Source organism: Macrosteles quadrilineatus, unplaced genomic scaffold (genome assembly GCF_028750875.1).
Source record: "Macrosteles quadrilineatus isolate MER2022 unplaced genomic scaffold, UCM_ALF_1.0 Scaffold_6__1_contigs__length_79288215, whole genome shotgun sequence".
NCBI classification, from domain to species: Eukaryota; Metazoa; Arthropoda; class Insecta; order Hemiptera; family Cicadellidae; genus Macrosteles; species Macrosteles quadrilineatus.
In genome coordinates, this window is record NW_026542599.1 from 51,985,443 (window position 1) to 52,009,906 (window position 24,464).

The 24,464-nt window shown below is 34.5% G+C and overlaps 1 protein-coding gene across 2 annotated transcripts; it reads right to left on the minus strand.

The window, feature by feature from the left end:
• Positions 1 to 328: 328 nt before the first annotated feature.
• Positions 329 to 24,461, minus strand: LOC128996781 (epidermal growth factor receptor substrate 15-like 1). Of its 2 annotated transcripts, XM_054422244.1 has the most exons (10): positions 24,384 to 24,461; positions 15,068 to 15,112; positions 14,041 to 14,130; positions 12,964 to 13,107; positions 9,831 to 9,980; positions 9,288 to 9,398; positions 8,513 to 8,671; positions 6,197 to 6,372; positions 5,488 to 5,650; positions 329 to 901 (listed from the first exon to the last, which is right to left on the minus strand). In XM_054422244.1, the coding sequence occupies exons 1-10, from the start codon at positions 24,414 to 24,416 to the stop codon at positions 803 to 805; spliced, it is 1,170 nt and encodes a 389-aa protein (XP_054278219.1). In that variant the 5' UTR covers positions 24,417 to 24,461; the 3' UTR covers positions 329 to 802. The 2 variants fall into 2 exon arrangements, with proteins under 2 accessions (XP_054278219.1, XP_054278220.1); XM_054422245.1 differs by lacking the exon at positions 8,513 to 8,671.
• Between the last annotated feature and the right edge of the window lie 3 nt (positions 24,462 to 24,464).

Consider the following 24,464-nt stretch of genomic DNA (forward strand, 5'->3'; position numbering starts at 1 on the left):
CAAGCCCTGCATATAGGTACACAACGTAATTCCCTTCACAATATTTGGATAGCTCTTGCTCAAGTATTAACTCATTGTTTTTGTTTTCACAGTTGTCATGCCCCAAGAGTGTACTGTTCGTGGTAGTAGACGATCACGGTGAAGTGATAGAAACTGCAAACAACTCCGCAGGTATCTACTCCGTCAAGCAAGGTCTGCCTCGAGAATTTCCCGCTGTAAGCCGAGCTGTACAGTTTGCTGTTTACGGCAAACCTTACAAAATTCAATGTCCGGGGTGAGTCGAATCAAGATAAAAGAATAAATAATAAATTGTTAAAAGAAGTCTGAATTTATAGATACTTGTTATTTTTATTTATTTGACAAATTGGTACTACATTAAGACTATTTCCAAAATGATGTTTACAAGAACTGTACACAGCCACACACCTGATTAAAAAATCTATTGAATATTTTTGGTTAAATACATTTTTTATTTTCCAGGTATGCTTTGATTACTTTTATCTACGTAGTTTGATATAAATGATAACTTCTTCATTAAATTCGGGAATAATATTTGAATTTCTACAAAGACTATTATTTCTTGTTCCGTTTCGACCAGGAGAAGGGATATCATTTGCAGTTTCGTCCATTTCCTTCTTCTCTTACAATGAGTTATTTACCATCCCTCAATAACTACATTTGGTACTAATTTTTCTTTTACTTTTTCTTCCACCTTATTGGAACTTGATTGTCTATTCCACGCTAGTGAACTAGATTTCAATTTGGTAGGGTAAACTTTACATTGCATTTTCAATTAAAATAGTTAAATCCAGATTATTAACATTCTTCTTCTTTTGTCTTGTTTTTGGTAAGGATTTACTGCTCCGTTTGATTTAGGATAGGCCTCAATAACATTTTTAATCTGGAACATGGAAGGAAAAGGATTAGGAACATGAAAGGAAGGATTCGTAGATTTAATTATTAGCTTTGACTATTAATACAACAACTTCTGTATCCAATAGTCAATGTTATTAGTTTAACCTGGACATTTTTGACACTCATACAAAATTAAAAAGTTCTAAATACCTAGGTTCTTTTTTGAGCCTCTAAGTTACTTTTATCTAATGAATTTAAGCTAGCTAAATAAAATAATAGTTTAACTAAGACACATTTGGTGTAATAAGTAGGAAGTTTGTCTCAAATCGGTAACGTAGGCCTAATACTTTATTTAAATAAATATACGGTTGGTTTATCTGGCATAGGATTAAAAATGTTGTCTAATGATTTTGTAAAATAAGTAAGCTAGTAAACAACCGGTATGCAAAAATGTAACTTTACAAATGTATGAACAGTTAAAAAGATTGTTAAATTACCACTGTTTATAACTGACTACTACAGATCCGTGAGGGGATATGAATGTAAAGAAGTACTGTTATAAGTATAAGTCCCATGAGCAATCTAGAAGAATACAATAGTGGTGGGGACTAGTCTCAACCCAACAGTCTGGCTTACAAATGCAAGACCAATAAATAACGCTACTAACTTACAACAGATATTTGAATGACCATGTCCTGAATCAGAAACTTTTCATTTGCACAATACATAAATATCCTTCAACATCAAACCCCTTAGCCAAATGTATTGTACAAATACACTACTAATTCAATTAATCTCCATTGCAACCAACATCGGCACTAACATTAACTAACGCTACGCAAAAACTTTGTTTCAGTAACAGAAATGGTGACATACCAATAGAATGGTACGTGGGCAAGAAACTTCTCACCAACTCAATTCTAGAGAATGAAACCAATGGCAGGGTAAAGATTGATGAATACAACAGGATAATAATCCAAAGTGTATTGTACGAAGACAGCAGGGTGTTCTCGTAAGTGACAAATGCTTTCTTTTTAGGCAATAACTAATAGGTAGAGGTGTAGGAATAGCTTAGTTCGGAACGTACAAGTGCCACGACGGGCAAAATATAATTTTTGAGCTGTTTCACAATGTCCAATAAAGTATTTGACTGTTGCACGATGTCCAAATCTCACCATGTTCCAAATTACTGTAACTGTAATAAACATAGTATTTCTACAAGCTTTGGACGTCATGGGATTGGTTGTCATGAAACATCACACTTTACACTCTTGAAAAAAAGTATCAGTTGCACCACGTCCAAAGCCGCTGCCAGTTGCACGACGTCTAATAGCTCAGCGCTGACCCACGACGTCCAAAGCGCCTGTACACTGTGATAATTGTTTTACCATGAAAAATGCACATTACCCTATTCAAAGTTTGAGTCGGCTTTTTGCTCGGAACGGGAACATGTCAACCGTCAGTACGACAGGCCTGATCGGTTTTTGTAAATATTTGAAATTATTTGTATTGTTTGTATGTGTTATGTGTATAAACTTCAACGATGCTACTTCAGCTGAGTATTTGTAGTCTGACGATGGCATTGTAATGCCGAAACGCTAAATATATGGGAAACCATAACACAGGGCAGGCATAGCAGTAGATTTAAGAGCCATGGATAAGGTTATAGAAAAAAAGGTAAGTGATGAGCAACAGAACAAGCTGATGAGTTGTAGCAGGTACCAGGAGATAACATCAAGGCCTGAAGGGATACAGAAGTATCATTTATTTAGGATAAATACTTAAGTTTTATCCTAGCTTATAAATAATGTTTCAGGAATTAAATATCTTAAGGATGTAGGATTAAGTATCATATGTAGTGTTAAGTATCTTTGTAATAAGAGTATTCCGACCGAGTGAGATAGCATGAGGATAATGATGCCATTTCACATTCGGAAGGTCTTGATATCAGATTGACCATTCCGAGGAAAGTATTGTACGGTTTTTAACCTCTTTGACGAATGCCGGAATTGTTCCCTTAAGGGCTGTACCCTGCCAGGCAAGATAAAAGATAGAACTTTGTTCTAATTCTGTTTGGTTTATCAAACCCCAAGTCATTTAAATAAAGACTCATGAACCATTAATAATCCACTATTCTTGTTTTCTTTATAGATTACTATTTTATTATGTGATAAAATTACACAGAAAATTATCAACTTATTACACAGCATGACTACACAAAGCTTAGAAATAAGCTTGAGGCTCAAGCTATTTTTTAAAAACTTGATTCAATGCCAAAATCGAAAGCAATAAGCTCAGATGGGCCAAGTAAACAAAAGGGAGCTGGACTCCACAGTAAAAACGAGAATGGTGGCAGAAAACGATCCACACAACGTCCAAGACGGTCATGTAGTGATCAAATATCAAGAGACCATTTTTTTGTGGGGAGGAGGTAAAAATGCATTCCCGCACCTACACGAAAGCGTTTCCCGCACCGGAATCCAAGATCGGTACCTTCCCGGGGTCAAGGACTCAGATGGCCGCCGTCCCGGAAACATCAGGGAACCACTGAGGAGAGTGTCGGTTCTGATATTGCTCACTCAGCAGCAAAAATATCAGGAGACATTAGAATTTGTAAAGTAATGTAGGAGATCAAGAAAGATTTGGTGCTGAAACTGCTGGCTGGGCCAAAAACTTTCTTAAGATTGAGTCGCTCCTCAGATAAGGTAAGGTAATCAGAATATTGTGTGAAATAACACTTTATATGATTTCAGATGTTGGCAAAGAAATGAGCTGGTAGGAACTGTGCGCCTTCTGGTTGAAAAAGAACATTTCATCCTGAATTTTCAAAGTCCAGTGACAGTTATTGGTACACTGGTTATCTTTGCTACATTTGCTTGGGTCTACTACAAGGCATTTACTTTCTCCTAAATATTGTATTTGTAAGATAATACGACATATTATGTTCAGTAATAAAATTACGTAAAACAGTCTAATTATTTCTTTGTAGTGGTTGTTTTTACATTGAAACCTATCTCTGGTTATGATTTTACTGCTTCACAGCTAATTTTTGTAGACCTATTTTGTATACAAATGTACATAATCATAAATATACCAAAGCAGATATATGTTCAACCTAGAAAAAGGATCTATTTTTAGATACGGATTATTCTGCGATCCCAATGTTTTCGAGAGAGACATCACACGGTTGTTGTGATCATGGGAACAATACATGGTCATTAAAATACATTGTTATAATGCAACTTTACTGCATTCCTGGCTAATTCAAACAAGGTCGCATCCCAATTAATTTGGATTAGTCCACTCTTATGTGTTTTGCTTTCACATTGTCACTAGTGTACATGTTGCTCGAATTCGAGCAATTGCAAAGTATTACAGGAGTTATTTCAAAATGAATAACAGTCATATTTACAATGAGTTTAAAAGAGTCAACTCAAAGATTACCGGTGTGTAACTCAGATCATATTTATCTTCGTTATTGATAAACCTAAAGCATTCCGGCCGAACTTCTCCTTCTCAAAGTGCCTCGTTGTACAGGCAATACAGGTCATTGATAGAGGGCCAATTGAGAACGAAAAGTCGTTTTGGGGTAGTGTTAGGGCGCATTTGTAACCTAATAGTTGAGATTGTCTAGGGTCAGGTGCTGACTGTGATGAGTTAAGCCTATTACCATCGATGTATATAACTCCCTTAACGCGCCACTGTTCTGTAGCTGCGGTCGTTATCACGATTACGCCTCTTGTCTATGTTTCGTTGTCGTCGCGTCGGAGGCATTTAAAAGGAAAAACAACAAATAAACAAATTATAGCTAGACAAAACAACGATAAATGCACAAATTTAAGTTACAATCATGCTAACTCGATCCGTCATAGCGACACAAAACAACGATAAATACACAAATTTAAGATATAACAACCATACTAATACGATCCGTCTTGGGGGTTATATTTATTTAATTTCAACTAAGTCATTAAAATGTTTGTAGCACATGTTTCCTTAAATTGCAACTAAAATATTAACAGCAATTAAATTATCCAGCTGATTTGATTATAATGTAAACAAATATAATCGTCATAAGGATAACATGGGAACTTTAAAAGCTACTGGAGCAGAGCCCACAAGGGACTTTTTCAAAAATGTAAGGTCAGTTTGCAAATCTACACACCTAGACAAACATTTTGGTATATAATATGTGGGGTTAAATCTTAAAACAAAAAAGCCTTATTGTTTACAAAGTTTTATGTAGCGTATTAATAATATAGATAGATTGTATTGTATTGTAAAAAATATACAGTATTGATGGTTCGTTTATATTGTCTGTTTTTATCAGGGAACGGAATTCGTCCCATTCCCATTTTTTTAGGTTTGATGACAAAATTCACAGCTTATTCAAGGGATTTCTACGATTGACAAAAAAAAAAAATTCATTCGCGGTTTAAAGAGTCCCACAGTTTGGATATCTCATTTTTAACTCCATCTCTCCTTGTTTCGATTTGAGCACAATTTGTAGAAAAACACTTTAAAGTAGAATTTTGGTTGATAAAATATTAAATAAAAATGTTCCAACTATTTCAAGAAGACCTGGTTAAATTTAATCGGTAAAGATGAATTCAGTGATAAGACAACACTTACAGGCTGGTTTTCTGCAGATTTCCCCCTCGCACTGGGTGGTATCATCTCAGGTGTAAGGGCTGGTGGAGGATCTTTCCCTTGTAGTTTCTGACTGATAAGCCACATAGCCAGGGCAAACTGTTCCCCATTCAGTTTACCCGTTTGCTTCATGTCACATAGGCCCCTAAAAAATGACCATTGAGTTGTATATTCAAACAGAAGGACAGATCTAAACATAACCCAAATATTCTATAGAATAATGCAAACCTTGGTATAGTAATTAACTTGACCTTTCTCATATTTTTGACCATGTAATTTTTTTATACATCAATATTTATCTAGGGTTAAAATTACCAAAATTTTATAAAATAATGCGGCTTTTACCATCCTTATAGACCACATTTGCCTCAATATAAAAACATAAAAACAAAGGATTAACAACAAATTAGAAAAGTATTTTTTTCACTTCAACATGGGAACTTTTCCAACAAATATTTTGAGTGCATTGTATTTTTCATTAACTTTTCTGATTTTATAAGCTCTTTTCTGCCTAATCCAATTTCTCTAACTATCCTGACCTTCAGTGAGTTTTAGCCTTTTTCAAAACACTCACTATCTTTCCCTATAATTAAACTAATATCCCAAACCTTCCACGTTCGTGGAAACTCTGTTAAATTATGCTGTATTTAAAAATACTAATAAAAATACTGACTACATCGCAAGGTCTTACCATATGTGAGCGAGCACTTGTTGTGGAACGCCCGACTGCAGAAATACATTTTTGATCTCATGTCCCGAGACGAAGCCGTCTTTGTCCACGTCAGCGTGGTGAAACATAACGTCATATCTTTGTCTCTCTTCAGCACTAACTACCCACGGTGCCTGGGGAGCTGGTGGCACGGCCGGCTGCAAGTATAAACACAAGGGAAATAAAATTGTAAACTCTTTTTACTGACCCCAAAACGAACTGTTGCTCTGCTTAACTGCTTCTGTCCGACGAATATAGAGATTGGTTCATCAACCCTGAATTTTAAAACTGTTGGTAAAAACCTTTATGGGGCAGATTCAGCTCTCATCTATATTGCAGCAATAAAATAGAACCGTTTTCATGCAGGTCTAACTTGGTTAACTGCCTGACTTTTCAAGTAAAATTTACGGACGAGAAATACATACATAATTATTTACCATGAATGTACTGTAATTTCATAGTGTGTGTTTTTTTCTAAGAAAGTGTTCCTATTAGGTATTATTAGGTTATGTAGGAGACAAATTGATTTTTTTTAAGCAATGATTTACTGTAAATAATTGGTCAGCTATGTTACCAAGAAAACCACTTATATCTCTAAACAGTCGTCCATTTTTACAGATCTGTTTGGTTAAACAAGAAAGGCCAGTCTTGTGGGGATTGGTTAAAATAGGGTGAGTCTACTATCCTTTGATGATTAATTTATGAAAGATTATCTTATTGATTGATTATTGATTATTATTGAAAATTACAAAAATGAACGCTGTCCACAGAGCACATATTGTGTGTCTGGCAACATGGCACAACTCCTTAGTTAGACCAAAACAACATGCAATCTCGTTAAATTATTAACATGCTTATAGGTTAGGTTAAGTAAAGGTTACAGTACCACGAAAAACAAAATTCAAAACGCATGGAGCATCTCCAACCTGACAAAATAACATAAAACTTTCAATTTCAAAATTGTAAACACTGACAATTCAGATTAATTAAGTAATTCCATAACAGTCAACTGTTTCAAAACAGTTGGTACAGGTTGGTTATTTGTTTCTTGTTCACTAATAACTTGCGTATATTTTATTTAAATGATTGGCACAACTCTGAATGATGATACCCAGGGATGCAATGAATATACGGACACGATGCCACTATAGATCTGAATTTTTGGAACAGTGCGGTTATGAAAAAAATTTAAGTAAGAGAGGACTTAATTAATGTAAGGACATTATTGATCTTTGTATTTATCAGAGAGTTTACAGCACCTGCTATGGAAACATTTGAGTTTTCGGATACTTTGGACTTGTCATTAAGCAATTTATAGGGATATTTTATGTGTAAATTATAAAACATTTATGCTACAACAGCAATGATATTCAAACATTTGCTGAGCCACAATGAGGTGCAGTGACATTTTTACTTATTACAAAGTCAAAAAAAATATCCCGTGGTTCATACAACTCATTGGTAAAAAAATTTTCACATTACAAAAAAAAATTTAGGCCCTACCATTACAATAAATTATAAGCACTGGATAAACATCATTAAATTCTGTTGTGTTTAGAGACATATGTGGTTGAAATGTAGGACTGGTATAATTTACACACAAGATCAAGGATATCTTACAACTTCACATGGGAATGTAATATCAAATCAAATCAAATCCAAAATTTATTTATTTCATGCACATAGGTACATATAAATAGTGTCAAACAATTATATTAAAAATACATCAGTCTCTGAACCTTAACTATTTTAACACAATTTGTCCTGAAATATACTTTTTAGTTCTTTTGTGAACAAAGGTCGGAAAAACTCATCTAAAGAATATATTGGTTTGTTTACTATGAACTCTTTGAGTTTCTTCTTAAATCTTTTAATATTCTTTTCAGACTTTATATTTTTTTGTAAATGCATAAAGAATTTCTTTCCCGGATATGTTGGTTTTTTCTCGTAAAATTTTAAGCTGTGATGATTTGGTATTATTTAATTTTTATGTCTTGTATTGTACTTGTGGCATATGGAAGATTTAGAACTTACTGCCTCATTTTTAGAAATTAGTATGCAGTCATAGATGTATTGTCCATAAACTGTGGGAATTTTAAGATTTACAAAGTGTTCCTCTTTGGCTGATTGATCATAATTTAGTTTAAGAATTATTTTTATGGCTCTTTTTTTGTTCTTTCAAGATGCTGTCCAAGTTTATTTTCCCTGTTGCTCCAAAAAGACACAATCCAAAACTCATATGTACTTATATCTAGGTCTAGGTATCCATAGTCAAGGTCTACCCATGCTCATGCATACCTTAGCATGCTCCACAGGTTTTGTGATGGGTGCTATGGGTATGATAGGTGCAGGAGCTGCATGTAGAGGATCTTTCCTCTTCCCTGGAGGCAGCAGTTCAGGAGGTACGCTGTTAGGGATTGCGTACTTTTCCAACGCTTTGTAAACCAAGTGCATTGCCTAAAACAGCACAATGTTGTTAGTTTTGGATCCCCTGACCTAGAATTAGTGATGAGTGAGTGAGTGAGTGAGTCAGTGAGGGCTTTGCCTTTTATATATATAGATTATCAGATTAAAATGCGTATCACTATATTTTAGGTGTATAATCGGATGGAAGAAATAGGGGGTCACGTGACAATTATTGCTTAAATGGTGATTTTCCCCACTTAAACTGCCAAAATGTGTCTCTATGCACGTACACTAGATATTCTGAATCATTCAATTTTAAGTGGTCACTTGATTCCGGTACCGGGCCTAGAGCTCGTACTTTATAAAGTAAAAACAAAAATTTTAATAGAAAGGAAGAACATATTTTTTGTACACTATCTCAAATTTAGACCAGATGGTGTCATAGATTTAAGTATTAGTTGATGAGCTTGCTCAAGCTGTCTTAATTTTAAGTCTGATGCGTCTTTTGCCAATTTTCTTATTTTGAAAAGTGTGTGATTAGTTTATTGTATGGTTATAGATGTAATTGTATGTTTTGTATGATTTTTATGGTTTAGAAATAAAAGATTGAAAAATTAGATGTGTTAGTAAATGAAACCTGGCCAAACAAAAACATAAAAAAACTTACCACTACAAACTCATGTCTGTCCAGACTTCCATCTTTATCCATATCCGCCAGATCCCATATCTTCCCTAGCGTGTCCATTGGTAGCTTGGAATCCAACAAAAGCCCCTTGACCTGACAAAACATCGTTAGAATAGTGATTAGTAATGTCAACATTGTTTGATTGAGAGATTAAGGAACTAATCAGTGATGATGCATTTGTTAACAATTTATTGGATCTGTAAATATTAAATATCTAAATTGAGAAACTGAAATTGTATGTTAAACATGTTAAAAGTTTTTATGCCTGTAATTTTCTACATTTTTGTAATGGCCCAAACTATGATTCTAGTATATGTAGAGTGAGTGGTTCAACAACTTTAAAACTACAACCAAAAAAACTCATCCAACTATAAACATTAGCCTGTCCTACATTTTCCTCTCTAATCTACGATCACCATTAGGTGATAGGTCTTAACCAAGTTTTATTCTTTTCATAACCCTTTCAAAATTTTTTCATTGGAAATTGTTAGCTAGTATTATAATTTGTATACAACGTTTACCTACCTTGTTCCCTGGAATGACTCCATTGAGCGGTTGAAGAGAGTCAAAGAGTTGGTCGTACTTTTCTCTCTCGTGGGGTTTAACTGCCCAATCGCTCAGTGTGGCTTGTACAGAGTTTATGATGTTGTTATGTAGCACTGCAGGAACGTCCGCCTATTGTCAAAACATCACAAGATTATAAGTGTACAGTTATGTAAAATATGCTATATAACACTTGTTTCAAGAAAGTTTCATTTCAATTGACCCAAAACAAAAGTAAATTTGTTAGGATTGTTGATACAGGGTCCGACAGAAAAACCTCCCCTAAAAGGGATGCTAATAAAAACAAAACCATATTAGGTAGAACGTTTTTATTTATACCAACTAAAAGTACATATTCTGCCATTTTAGAAAATGTACCATTCTTAGGGTCTACCATTAGTCTTACTTTTTAAATAAAAAATCTCTTAAATGGCTTCCTTCACTGTCGACACACTGGTTGAGTCTTTCCCTGAAGTTATCCATTACTCTTTGAGTCATTTCTGGTGGAATAGCTTCAACCTCATGTGTAATTGCTTCTTTCAGGGCTTGAAAAGATTGTGGACATTGTTCATAAACTTTTGATTTTAAATAGCCCCAAAGAAAAAAAATCACAGGGCATCAAGTCCGGCGATTGTGGGGGCCAGCCAATGTCACCACGCAAAGAGATCACATGGCCAGGAAACATTTCCTTCATTAATGCCAGTGACTGCCGCGCTGTTTGGGCTGTAGCGCCATCTTGCTGGAACCACACGTTCTCAATTTCACCAAAAAGCTCCCTTAGTTTTGGTTGGAGAAAGTCGCGGAGCACGGCACAATAGCGTTCACTGTTGAAGGTTAAATTCCTGTCATTTTCTTCGAAAAAGTAAGGTCCGACCACTTCGGAATTGTAAACAGCACACCATACTGTTACTTTAGGGCTATGAAGTGGCCGTTGATGAAGTGCTTGTGGGTTTTGTTCAGACCAGTACCTACAATTTTGGCTGTTCACTGTTCCGGAAAGGTGAAAGTGTGTTTCAGAAACAATCACTACATCTTCGGGACGAATGTTTCGAAGAAGGTCTTGGCACAACCTTACACGGACACCACAGTCTCGTTCACTCAGTTCTTGTGTGGTTACAATTTTGTAAGGATGCATTTTTAAATCTCGATGATGCAAGATTTTTTTCACACTTTGATCAGAAATCCGTAATGCTGCCGCATGCTTTTTAGCGGATCGTTGAGGAAATTGTTGAACTGAAGCTCTAACTGCATCAACGTTTCCGGGGCCTGTTGCAGTCCGTGGTCGTCCAGGTGGTTTCTGTTTTAATGCGGAACCTGTCCCACTTAAGTTAGAAACCCAAGAATAAATTGTTTTCTTATCGGGAACGGGGTCTAATTATTCTAATTTGTTTATTTATAACATAAGTGTTATTTATATGATTAAAACTGTTTTAATAGGAAATGTCTACTCACTATTCTGTTAAAGTGACAAAGAAGGAAAACTGAACCGTTTGCTGCCAGAAACAAGAAAATGAAATGCAGTAATAAAAATGTGTTTTTCATCCCGCGCGTGCTTTGCATGGCACATGGGATTATGTATTTAATTTAAGAATTGCATGAATAAAATTGTTTGAATTGAATTGAATTGAAATATTCTCATGTGTTATGTATATAGTAGGTTAGTTTTGTGTATGCTGTACCAGTTTGGACTCTTTCCCATTCAGATAAGCCTGTTGCCCTCAGAAAAAATCAAAAAATTCTAAAACCATGTTATATCGTTTCCATTGACTATGTATGAGTAATAGTAACATCATGCAAACTCATTAAACATATTGTAACATTTTCCTCATGTGAGCTTGATCTAGCTCACAAAATACTTGACACATTCCATATTTGTATTTTCTTATCTACCCCTACACGTTTAAATATTTTTTTAACTAATAATTTGAAACACTAAATGCATTGTGCTATTTTCCATCAACCCTAAAGGTTATATACACGCTTAAGGAATCCTTCGAGTTAAATAAATACATGCCAACACATGTTTCTCATTAAATTGAGAGATAAGAAATAATAGATTATATGTAATCAATTAAATGTCTGTAGTCCCTACTGCAGTTAAATTAGTGTGTTCGATTGATCAATACAGAATCAGTAATCATTGAGTCAATTATAAGATAACCGAGTACATTTCCTAACAGCAAAATATTTATCCAGCCAAATTGAACCTTGGCCAACAACTTGTGCCCAAACAGCCGCAATTCAAGAATGTTTGCAGCAATAACATTGAAACTGCCTTCAAAACATCCACGGAATATTAAAATTATTTTTAACTCAACCTTATTTTAAAGAGGTAATGAACCTTGGATTTTAATTCCTGGAATAACTGAATATACTTACTTATTTAAAAACTTTTTTAGCAATATTTGATAAAAGTTAAGTCTTGAATAATCTGTTACTTATAATTTTTAATTCTTAATTAGATACTTCATTAGACAAATCACTCAGTTACTCATATTTTAGAGCATTATGCACTACCTACCAGTATTGTTATAATCTTTCAAAAGAATCGAGTATTTAATTTACACTTTAGGAAAGCATTTTTGCCAAAAAAAAGTATAAAAGAGGAGGAACTTATAACAAGAATACACTACTGAAGTTTATTTAAACTGAACACTCCTTATTTCAAAATCCAAGTCAGAACCGATGCAGTTCACAGTCTTGATTTAATAACAGTCACTCTGAACTGAAGATTGTACTACAGAATGTCATAATGATTATATTAACCCCTACTCCTTGTATAATTTTTATCTTACTATTTGAAATAAAATGAGTTCTTTGATAAAAGTCCCTGCTATTATTGTTTTTTATACCTTCACACTTAAAAGAAGACCTTCTTGTTTTACTAGCTAATTTTAAAGTGCACTCTAAATATAGTTCATTTAAACTATAGAAAGGCTCAATTTTAGTTACTTGATGCTATGTGAACGTTTGTTGTTGAAGGCATAGCTAATATTTTCCAGGCAATTAGCTATTTCTAACCATTTAGAAAAAAATGGGATATATCTTAAAAAGTTCATACAAATTTTAGCAAAAACACTCTTACTGATACTGCACTCCAGAAAACATTACTTACCATCTTAGGGGGAGGGACATCTGTTAGAATATTGGCTATGTTGACATCTCTCCCGTTTTGAGCCAGTGATACGAGCTTCAGAGCCACAAAGAATCCAGGTTTGTTCAGATATCCCTTTCCATTTGGATCAGAGAGGTCCCAGATCTGTAAAATTACATAACTTATTTTAAACCATACTATTGTTAAGAATTGCAATGCCTTAGCTGGTAAATTAAAATTTAGCCAAGAGTTAGGTCTTTGGACAAATTACTATGAGCAGGTGAAACAAAAAAGTTAAAGAATAAACAATGACTTATTCAATTTACTGTATCGTTTGGCCTATTTTTCAAAGACATGGTCTATTTTGTTTTTGTTACACACAATTTAAGTTAGTTTCAATAAAATATAGAGCTCTGCCACAGATTAAAGTAAATTGGCTTTTTAAATACTGCTAAATATTAAACAAAGTTGTGCATACTCAACTGCAAAAATAGGATTTTGGGAGGATAGCAGGCTTACTTGGATGGAAAAGAGTCTAATCTGGCACAAGAAACAAATCTTTTACACTATAAGTAACACAAAATTAGAATATTTCACTGTAAGCATTTTCAATTAAGGAAGATTAGAGGCAGAGCCCTCAAACCTTGACGTTTGATGATCATAAGCCAGATTAGACTTTTCCCATTCAGATAAAATTGCTATTCAATTCTAAAAAGAAATCCAAACATTCTAGGCCCATGTGCTCTATATTACATTCTAATGTCAAAAGTGATTAAGACTACTGATAACATAAAATAGTACTATGTTACTAAGGAAGGAAACTAGTATCTTCCAAATAGCCTAAATAAACATACTGGTACTGACAGAAGTTTCGTCTCCAGTTTTGTCCTCAGAGTGATAACGTTGGTTCTTATCAAATGTGTTATCATTGCTTGATAACCAAACAGTTCCTCTCTATCTACTCTGTAATAGCCTAGTTTTACATTTGTAAACAAGTCTCTGACAAGATTCACCTCAATGTCAAAGACTAAGGGAAAAATTGTGTCAAACATTTCTTATACGTCTTTAACAGCCCCTATTTCATAATTTAATTCTTACCTTGCTGAGCGTTCCATCTGATAAGCCAGACTTTTTTAGAAACTTAGCTGCATCTAAAGCACCAACACTTCCATGATTGTTTGGATCAACCTGGAAAAATTATCCATACATACATTGGTAAATTGATAGCTATCTAATCGCTGTGAAAATTAGAGTCTATTAGGTGACACATGATGTAAGCATGATTGAAAACGGCCAAAAAACACTTTCTCAGCTCATCAATGAGAAGGCTAAGGTCTCCGATGAATTGTGTAAACAGAATCTACAACACCATCCATTAACAAATCGGGATTTTTTCTTACATTGTTAGAATTGAGGCATTTGGTTTCCCTTAAGTCTAGCCCCAATCCAGCTAGACAGAAATCACTCATGGAACTTCCTGTACCAAAAGATCAGACTGCATTGAAGCCAGTTTTGGGATTTTTTGCCCATTATTCAATTCAAAACAGATCCACAGATTTTCAAACAGAATACAGAATCTGACTCAAATTGGGTCATTCCAATTGTCACATAAGCCGGGTTTACACGATGCCAGTTGGCGAGACAATTGTCAGGAGACAACTGACTGGCTTGGAATTACTGGCTTCGTGTAAACACTTCAGGCCAATTGGCCCGCCAACTGTCCCGAAATTCAGTTGTCTCCGGGAATAGACTGAGGACAATGAGCTGGGCCCAGTGAAGCCCCCACCCCTCGAAAACCCAGTTGTCGTGACAATTGGCGCCGTGTAAACGGTGTAGAGGCCAATAGCACTGACTTGTCTTTTGGCAGTAGTACCCTGGTTCATTGTAAAATGTCTGGGCAAGTGTTGGCCACGTGTGAACAGGTTCTCGTTCAACTTGCCTGGCCTACGACAATTCCAAAACCACGTGATGCCAATTGGCAAAGACAATTGTCTTGCCAACTGGCATCGTGTAAACCCGGCTATAAAGCGGTATGTGTATGTGTGTGTGTGTGTGTGTGTGTGTGTGTGTGGTGTATGTGTGTACATAGCTTAGTATAAATATAGCTATCAAGTTAGATACTTACCAGCAGGTAATATGATTCATATATGGGGTTATGGTTCCCAGCCACCTGGAAAACATAAATCAACCATTAAGGCCTATGGCTCCAATTAACTTAGTGCTAAGCTGGGATAGTGCTACCTACATTAACATATAAGGATATTCAAATCCAGAGTAAAAGGAAATAAGATTTATGTAGGTTAGGTGAAAATCTTTGTCAGTTCTGAATTAATTGGCTTGATTTCAGCGAATTTCCCTATAGGGAAGTAGCTATTAACGTAGGTGGCATGGTAAGACCTAGGCCTGGGACCGATTTAATTTTTCATTTTGATGTCCCCAGAGGCCAAAAACATCATTCGTTCAAATTTTTATATAACTTATGTATACAGGGTGCCCCACATAAGGTGTCTCAATGTACAAGGATGAAATAAAATTATTTCCAACTAAATTGACCCCAAGGAATAACGTAAAAATATTTTTAGATTTTTCCGATACAGGGTGTGTCAAAAACTGGGGGTCACTAGTTCGAATCTCAGAATTTTCAAATGTAAACATATGTCATGCTATAGGCCTACATAATTTTAAAGGAATTTAATAGAAAGACATTTTGGTGAAAACAGAAATGAATGATCTTTTTCCATTTAAAAATGGCGGCAGTTTATTTTGAAAAAATCAATATCTAGGCTATATATATAATACATGAAGCCGTTTTTTGTTAACGCAACTCCTCTCTTATTTGTGGACCAATATCAACGTTTAAGGTGTCAAAAGATTTGTCTCAATATGTAGTTTTGCAATAAGGTTAGAATTTAAAAATTCCTACCCTTAAGGGTGTGAGACCCTCTCAAAGGTCGGGTTTTCCCCATAAGAAATACATAGAAAAATTACTTACTAAATTAGAAAAAATACATACAAAAACAGCTGTTTATAAAAAGAAACTCATTAGATTTTTGTGAGTAAATATTAATGTTCGTAATATTCAGTAGGTTAAGACCAAGTTAAACAGTTAACCAGTTTTGTTGGAAGAACAGAAAATGCCTCAAGTTCAAAGAAGAAATATTGAAAACGGGAGGAGGAGACAATTAATAGTAAGATATCTTATGCGTATGAGAAGAGTAGAAAAAGAGAGGCCTGGTCTAACAGATAGATACCCATCCAGATACACCACATTCACTTGGTGAGACGAATAATATTTGCCAGTTCTGCTATGCAATTTACTTTGGAAGTGAAAAAATATACGAAGCACATAGTGTTGCCACCGTGGTAAAGTAAACTTGCCTGATGTCAGATAAAATGAATGCATGCAAGAAAAGTTTACTTCTGACACTGACAGATCGAGATATTTCAAAACATTTAGTAGACACTATAATAATGCCTTGCTTATGATAAGTTCAAGTAGTAAGACTATATCAAATCTTGGCGGACCTTATGTTTTTATTGTAAACTGTTGTATTATCAACAGCTCTACTTCAATTGAGGAAAACACAATTGGATTGTTTACTTCTAGGATATGTTGCCAGTTCCTCGGACAAACTTATACAAAGTATTTAGACTAAATTCACCAACACAATCCAGACATTTCAAGTCAAAAATAAGAATTTTCTAAAACTCAATTGCTATTGAAAGTTTTAGTGGCAATATTAGACCAAACATAAGTGAAGGAATTAGTGTTCATGTATTCAACAATCAAATAGTTGCGGTCAAGTTTATTTTTATGATTCAGGAGAGGTAAATAATATACGCTGCTCAAAAAGAGAAAATGATCATTTCTATCCGAAAATCTTATAGCTACAAGAGTTATCCAACTTATTTCGATAAATGAATCCATACTTTTAAAACTTTGGGACAGGTATTAAGATAAATTCCACTGAACAACGTGAGGAAGTTCTGATGTGGGGCATATACTGTGACTGACAGACAACACGTTTACGTTAACTAATGTTCAATGGTGTTGCTGCTTTAGCCTATTCAAAGCAGATTATGGCTGCCCAGTTGGTAACCCAGAGTTTATGTTTAAAAAATGGAGCACATAAAATGGTTGATATCACCCCACTTTTCAGGATTCTCTACGTTGAAAATTCGTTGGTTTAGGGGGATGTCTCAAAAATAAAAGAAATAAAATTAAATTAATTAACACAGGTTATCAGTAAAGCAAAAGTTTTCTTCAATTCTCAATGCTGGACAAACTTTGTTGCAACATGTTAACTCGAATTGAAACAGATCATTTAGCATTCATCAGAAGTTATCAGTTAAAACTTAGAGCAGAAATAATGTATATGATCCTTGACAACGCAAATAGAGATATTTAAAATTAGTTTCTAACAAGTGTTTAAACAACTCTAAGATGTAACTGGAATTACTCAACTTTAAGCATATCGTTTTTTTTTACGGTGTTATGTTTCAAACTATGCGGCTCATTGAGCCGCACGGGTTTTCTAGTGTATTAATACTCTGTGTTTCTAATACCAATGCACTTAGCCCTTTTCCAGTTGAATTTTCTTACTTGTTTTGAAATTAGCTTTACAGTGATATGCTAGAAGTAACGGTTTTTTTTTTAATCATAAAAATTCAAAAAAAATGTTTTAAAAAATATTCTAAAAAAAATAAAAAATTTATTTTAGAAAATTTTCAAATACAAATTGTTTAAAATTTTTAAATAGCAACATATGTCGCACATCATTTTATAGGTTTTTCAATTCTCAACTTTGTAATTTAGACTTACTTCGTATCTCTTTTGGCTTTTATGTAAATAACAAAAAAACTATTTTTCCTATATGAAATGCATGTTAATTGAGTTTAACCCTAAATTAAATGGGGCCTTTAGTGTTAAACCATAGATTAAGCATTATGCTTAGTCTATTGTTAAAACCAAATAACATGCATTCGATAAAGGAAAAGTAGGTTTTTGTTATTTACAAAAAAACTAAAAGAGATACGAAAAGCCAAGAGTCACGTATTTACGAATTGTTTACTTTAGGACACAAATTGAAATAGGTTTAAAAAACGTCTGTAATAATTAGCAATTGCTCGAACTCGAGCAACAGGTACACTAGTCGATATTTATTTGGTTCAATATTAATATTGTATCAAATTTTTTGAGCGGAGCGAAGCGAAGGAGCGATTGGGATCAACTTCAATGCAATAAGGGAAGGAAACAGGTCTACGACGTAGGAAGTGGTGAAGGAAGTAGTAAAGGCTAAAGGTGCTGAGTTTGGGTACCCTTTGTATGGCAGTTAGATTAATGGGGCAGTGCTAGTATATTATTTGGAGGTATAGCCTCTGGATCGTTATTGAACATAATTAATAACATAATTTATTGGTTCATGTAAATGAATTGTCATGTCTACTTGTAGGAACCAAAGTCTATGTTTCATCTGGTTCGCATCATAAATAAATGTCTACTTGCAGTAGCCTATCCAATGTCAATGATATATTTGGTTTGCATAAATATTATGCCTAATTGCAGTATCCAAAGTCTGTGGTACACTTACCTACTTCACTAAAATGGATTGTCTATTTACAGGTGCTTAAGTGAATGGCCTGGTTCACGTAAATGAATTGTCTACTTGCAGTAAATCAATGTTAGGTACACCTGCTTCACATAAATGAGAAATCTACTTGCATTATTCAAAGGCAATGATACGTCGGGTTCATGTAAACTAATTATTTACTTGCAATATCCAAACACAATGGCACATTTATTTAACGTAAATAAATTGTGTACTTGCAGTATTCATAGTCATATGGTAGGTACATTTGGTCCATCTGATTCGCATAAATGTAGTGCCTATTTCCAGTATCCAAACTCAATGGTGTATTTGGTTCCATTAATGGAATTCCTATTTGGAGTATTTAAAGTCAATGGTGCATTAGTCTAATTTCGGTGACCAATGCGATTGTTTTTCCATTTTTCTTTGTACAGTATTTCTAATGTGCTATTTTAGATGACTCGTTGACTAACATATGTTGCGACTCTTGTTTACCTTTTTATTGTTATCTTGCAAATAATGTCATTGCGACCAATCCAAAGCCCATGTTAAATTTCTAAAAGTTTAAATTCACGTAGAGAAAAATCCCTGTGGTCCAATTTGTACCATTTCAGATTTATACCGTCCCATGGTTGGTTACTATGACTGTGCTAAATTTTGTGCGAATCGCTTCAGCCGTTAAGGAGGAGTATTTGTAAAACAAAAGCAGTGGTGTAGTATAAGAGCTTCGTTCCGCTCAAAAAACAACATTACCGTATCAAAGCTTTTTCATTATTCTATCCTAAGCTTTTTCTGAGAGTACTGGGGGACCAAGCCTTGCTCGGTTGTGTTAATTGGGTTTACCCTAATAGTTAAAATAATATCATGATCAGACACATTTTGTCATTTACAAAAACAGTTTCATTACAAACCCAAAGCTAATTTAATCGCTGAAATAATATCAACTGTGTAATGTGGGTCTAATTACACTCGCTTCATAGGTCTTAGCATTTAGATTGTGCAGTACCGTGACTTGAGTAATAACATTTTGTTTTAATATTAGGTAACCACTGTCATAACTGTACACTTATATAAACTGAAAGCTCATATTTTTTGATGTTTTGAATTTATGATGGACAGTCATAATTAAATGCTACGGAAAAGTGTGTTTAAGGCTACCTGAAGGCTACTGGGAGTAGAGGCCAACCCCACGCCTGAAAACTGAAAACTGGATGTTTCAATCTAAAGCTTTTCCTGCCTGTCAGATTTCTGGATCAGTTTGGATGTTAAAGAACTACCTTTTGACCACGGATCAGTTTGGACACACGTTGTGTGCTTTCATGACACATCAATCGGTTCCAATCGTAAATATCCAAAATCCGCTGACGAGGAGGTGAAATTTTGTTCCTGAAGATCGATTGTAGCTTCTTTCACTTTCAGATTATTTATATTCGCTTTGAACGTCTTCTGCGCTTCATTCTCAATCTTGTAAATTAACCTTGAAAACATTTAACAGTACTTAATAACTAACGGTATGTGTAAACCAAACTGAATATAACTATTCTTTAAAACGTTTCTAGTGCAAACTAACCAATACAGTTATTTTTGTTTACTTGTAGGCTAAATCAAAATGATGATAGTACAGGTAATAATAATCAGTATCAGCTGTTTTTGTTAACTTCAGCTACAAAAAGGTATTGACAATAACATGTTCACTTTCAAGGGCTGCAGGACGGAAACCAGATTTTTCCCAGCCTTGTGACCAGCGCCAATCGATTTCTCGTGGCCAAATACCCCATATTAAAGAAATATATAAAAAAATCCTCAGACAGAAAAAAGTTTGCTCGTACATGCGCTTGTTTTGGATTATAGGGTAGCCTGCGTTATTTAAGAATTAAAATGGAAGAAGCCATGTGTTTTTGATTTCTATGTGGTTACTATATCAACAGTATTGAAAATTGAAAACAGATTTGGTTGAATTAACTTATTGTTAACGTTTTATTTTATTTATTAATAAATATGAATAAAAACTTAAACAAATTATAAAACAAGTCATTTTTTAACATTAGGTAAAAAATTTACAATAGGCAGAACTAAGTTAAGTTATTTTGTGATTGATACAGTGGCGGTTCTAGGACCTTGTCAATGGGGGAAGCAACAGTCGGGATCACCCCCAATAAAGCAGGGGGGCACTGTTTCCGGGAAAATTTTTAATTTTCAAATCCATTTGGAGGCTTTCTAAAGCCATTTAGATTTTTAACACCTAAAACTGTGCCCAATTGGCCATAAACTCCCATTTCACCTGTTGTTTGTCTTGTGAGCAAATAGAATTTTAAAAATTAAACTATGACGATTGCATTCATGAATTTCAAAACACACTGTAGACTACGGCCATACCCTCTTAAAATCCGTTGGGTGACTTTCACCAACCAGTTTTAACGTCTAGAACTGTGTGCAAAACCTCCCATTTCCCCATTTATTTGTCATAAATAAGTAGACATTTTTAAAACTAACCACGCCGATTGCATTCATAAATCTCAAAACATATTGTAGGCTACGGTCATATCCTCCTATAAGCTATTTACTGACTTTCTAAAGCCATTATTAATGTCTATATCTGTGCCCAACAGTCCAAAAACCTCCCATTTCACCTGTTATTTGTCTTTTTCATGAGCAAGTAGACATTTTAAAAATCAAACTATGACAAACTTGCATTCATGAATTTCAAAACATAGGCCTACTATAGACTACGAAGCAATATCTCCTTAAAGCCAAACGGTGACTTTATAAAGCCATTTCTAACGGCTAGAACTGTGCCCATTGTCCTTAAACCATCCATTTCACCTGTTATATGCCATGCAAGCAAGTAGACACGTTTTTTAACATTACGTTTTTCTCCATTTCATAGATCTGTCACAATATGTATAGTATCAAACTCAGTAATAGCATTGACTATATAAACTTAAACACTAGTGTTTATATATTCAATAGTAATAGGCTACTGGTGCTACCGCTGATTGCTGATTGATGCCTGTGTAAAGTTAGTGGCTAGCAGACAATTTGACAACTAACTATGGAACATCAGGAAATCAGCTGTTTCCCCGTCCTCGCTCGCGTGCTCGGCGCTCGCCTTTGCCCTAGCATGTCAACAGCTGACTGCTGTAAAAATTGGATGATGCGTACAACTTTCGATAGTGTAATATTGTTTTATTCATTGTGCTATTGTCCACAAAGTTTATCTATGTGGAACTGAATACTACTCCTGTCATCGCTTATGAGTTTAATAAAAACTAAATTGTAGATATTTTATGACATTGTGTGTTTGAGGACAAAATGTACGTTTAAATTTATTTTTCCAGAGGTCCAAGGGGGGGGGGGCTTTAGCCCCTGTAGCCCCCCCCCCCTTGGAACCGCCACTAGATTGATATATATTGAATCGGATAAACATCGATATTTATTGTTACCCTATTCATCCGATAACTTAATATATCGCAGGTTCTCTGCAGAACTGTACCCTAAATAATTGAAGTCCTAGCTTAAGTAGGCCTACCTAAGTTAAAAGCAAATTACAGGTACAGACGGCACTAGCCTGGATAAGAATGTCAAAACCACCAAAACTTAGCCTACATCTATTTAACTGAGGTTACTCATGTCCATTCCACTTCTTTAACACCTCCTTTACTTATTATACCTACCGTAGGAGTATAAACTTAACACTTTAGATGTGTAAGTTTATTGTGCTTTTCAAAAATAAGTTAGACTAAGATTTACAGTTTATTGTTGCTGTTTATCGACTGGAAAGTTTTAAAAGAAATTAAGTTCATCTAAGTAAGTTAATGTTGCTGCCCTCATAAGTTATTTGTTGGAAAAATGGCTTAAGTTAGGCTAGCCCTGTTATTTTTTAGGCAGAGGATAAAAAACTTACAGGACCGGTAACCAGATGTGGATTAGGCGTCCGGCAGTTACTGTTGTAACCTAATTTAACCAACCAAACTTGCTGATAATGAAAAAATCGAATTAAGGTAAAATTCTGTTCATAAAATAAAATTAGAAATGCCTCAAATTCTAACAAAAGATGTACAGTTAAGAAGAAATGGCCCATTCTAAGCTAAATCTTTGACAAAAAGTTAGTGTTACCGATGGGATTTGATTTATAGTAGGCTATAACTTAAGTTTTACCTCTTATATCAGCCGAGCATTCTACCCACTACACCACGAACACCGATGGCTATAGGCCTACCTACATCATATGTATCGTTGTGGTAAATGGTGTTCCAGGCCCCCACAGCCCGGTGACGTCACTGCCGGACGCCTAATCCACGTTCGGTTACCGGACGTGTAACCTCTGCGTATTTTTTATTTAGGTAATTTAATCTCAAAGGTTAATTATTCTTAGGTACTATTAAGGGTACTTTCCTGTTAGGCCTAAAGGGAACATTCATTATAATCGATGATTTTTTTCCGATATAGGCCTAAGTTTATCGATATTTTATTTTTCAATCCGATATCTTATATTGATTATAAGTAAGTTAACAAATTGAAACATAACTTATCAGTTGACAACTACGACAAGTTAAGGATACAGTAAATAAATATTGTTCAGTATCATCAAACAATTAAAAAAATATTAGCCTATAATTAAATGAAACTGTTCTAAACTAACAGGTAACAAACCAAACTTGCTGTAAAATTTCAACATCCTGTTTGAGAGCCTATTCCCCATATGAATTTTCTGTTATCAAACGGAATTTTGAAACAGTAACTTAAGTTAACTTAACTTAGCCTACAGCAAGTTTGGTTAACTTAAGTTGAAAGGTCAGTTTAGAATAGTTTCATTTTCTAAAATTCAATATAGGCTAAGTTATAGGCCTATGGGCTATTTATTTTTGCCTAAAAAAGGTCAGGCCTGGCCTTAAAAAATAGTTCTTAATTTGTTATTTAAATATGTTTGAAAATATTAAAACAGAAGGAATAATACAGATTGTGAAGTAAAACCAAAATATCGATAAACTTATCGAAAAAAAATCATCGATAACTTAATAATGAATGTTCCCTTTAACAGGAAAGTGCCCTAGCCTATTTAGTTAAACCTCTTAACTTAAGTGTGATTTATCCTGAGAAATAATGAAAATACATTTTAACTTAGTTTGCCTAAACTGGTTTGTTTTCTTTGCTCATAAAATTGTATGAAAATTACAATTTCCTGTCAGATTTATCTTTTTATAGGCCTAGTTGGAAAAGCCTAAGAAAGATGCTGGTAAGTTCCAAAACAGCCAAATTGACTTTATAAGTTGGGTTAAGCAACTGCCTTTGGCGTTTAAGTCAGCCCTATTTTAGGTTAGATAAGACTACACCCAAAAATTGTAATAGCAATGTGAGGAAAGACCTGTGGTAGAATTGAATCTCTAGTTAATCAATTAATCGTTAAAACATAGTAATAAAAATTGTATTTATGGGGAAAAATTATTTACGAGAAAGGGCAATTAAAGATAGTTTTTAACGGCAGAGTCCAACGATAGCGTTTCCTACTCTGCCATAGGCCTCACCACACCAGGCATGACCACACTGAATGGGAAGTTTAAAAAATATGAGCATTTTTTACTAGGTTAGTTAGGAAATAATTAACTTAATCTCGATGAAAAGACTATGTACCAGGAAAAATACTTCTAAAAGACCTGGTTAAATATGCCTAAAGGAAATGAAAAATTGATTTTTGCATGATGAATCCCTCCTTATTATATTTGGCATGTCATACAAATTTAACAAGATATCTGCTTCAAACGATCAAAATTAAAAAAGCTGACGATAAATTGGAAAAAATCCCCAACTTTCATAAGTTAAGAATAAATATTTGCTATTGTACAAAACTATTACCTGGGTAGGCGAGGGCAGAGCTGCCATCTTCATAAGAGTACGTACTACACCTACACCACACACAAAACGTCATTGGACAAC

Bases quoted from the DNA above. Each gene is read 5' to 3' on its own strand.
- LOC128996781 (XM_054422244.1), bottom strand. From the start codon at position 24,416: ATGAAGATGGCAGCTCTGCCCTCGCCTACCCAG. The intron at 15,113-24,383 runs GTAATAGTTTTG...TATGTTTTCCAG, and splicing joins CTCTGCCCTCGCCTACCCAG to GTGGCTGGGAACCATAACCC. The intron at 902-5,487 runs GTAAGTGTTGTC...TCCATGTTCCAG, and splicing joins AATCTGCAGAAAACCAGCCT to ATTAAAAATGTTATTGAGGC.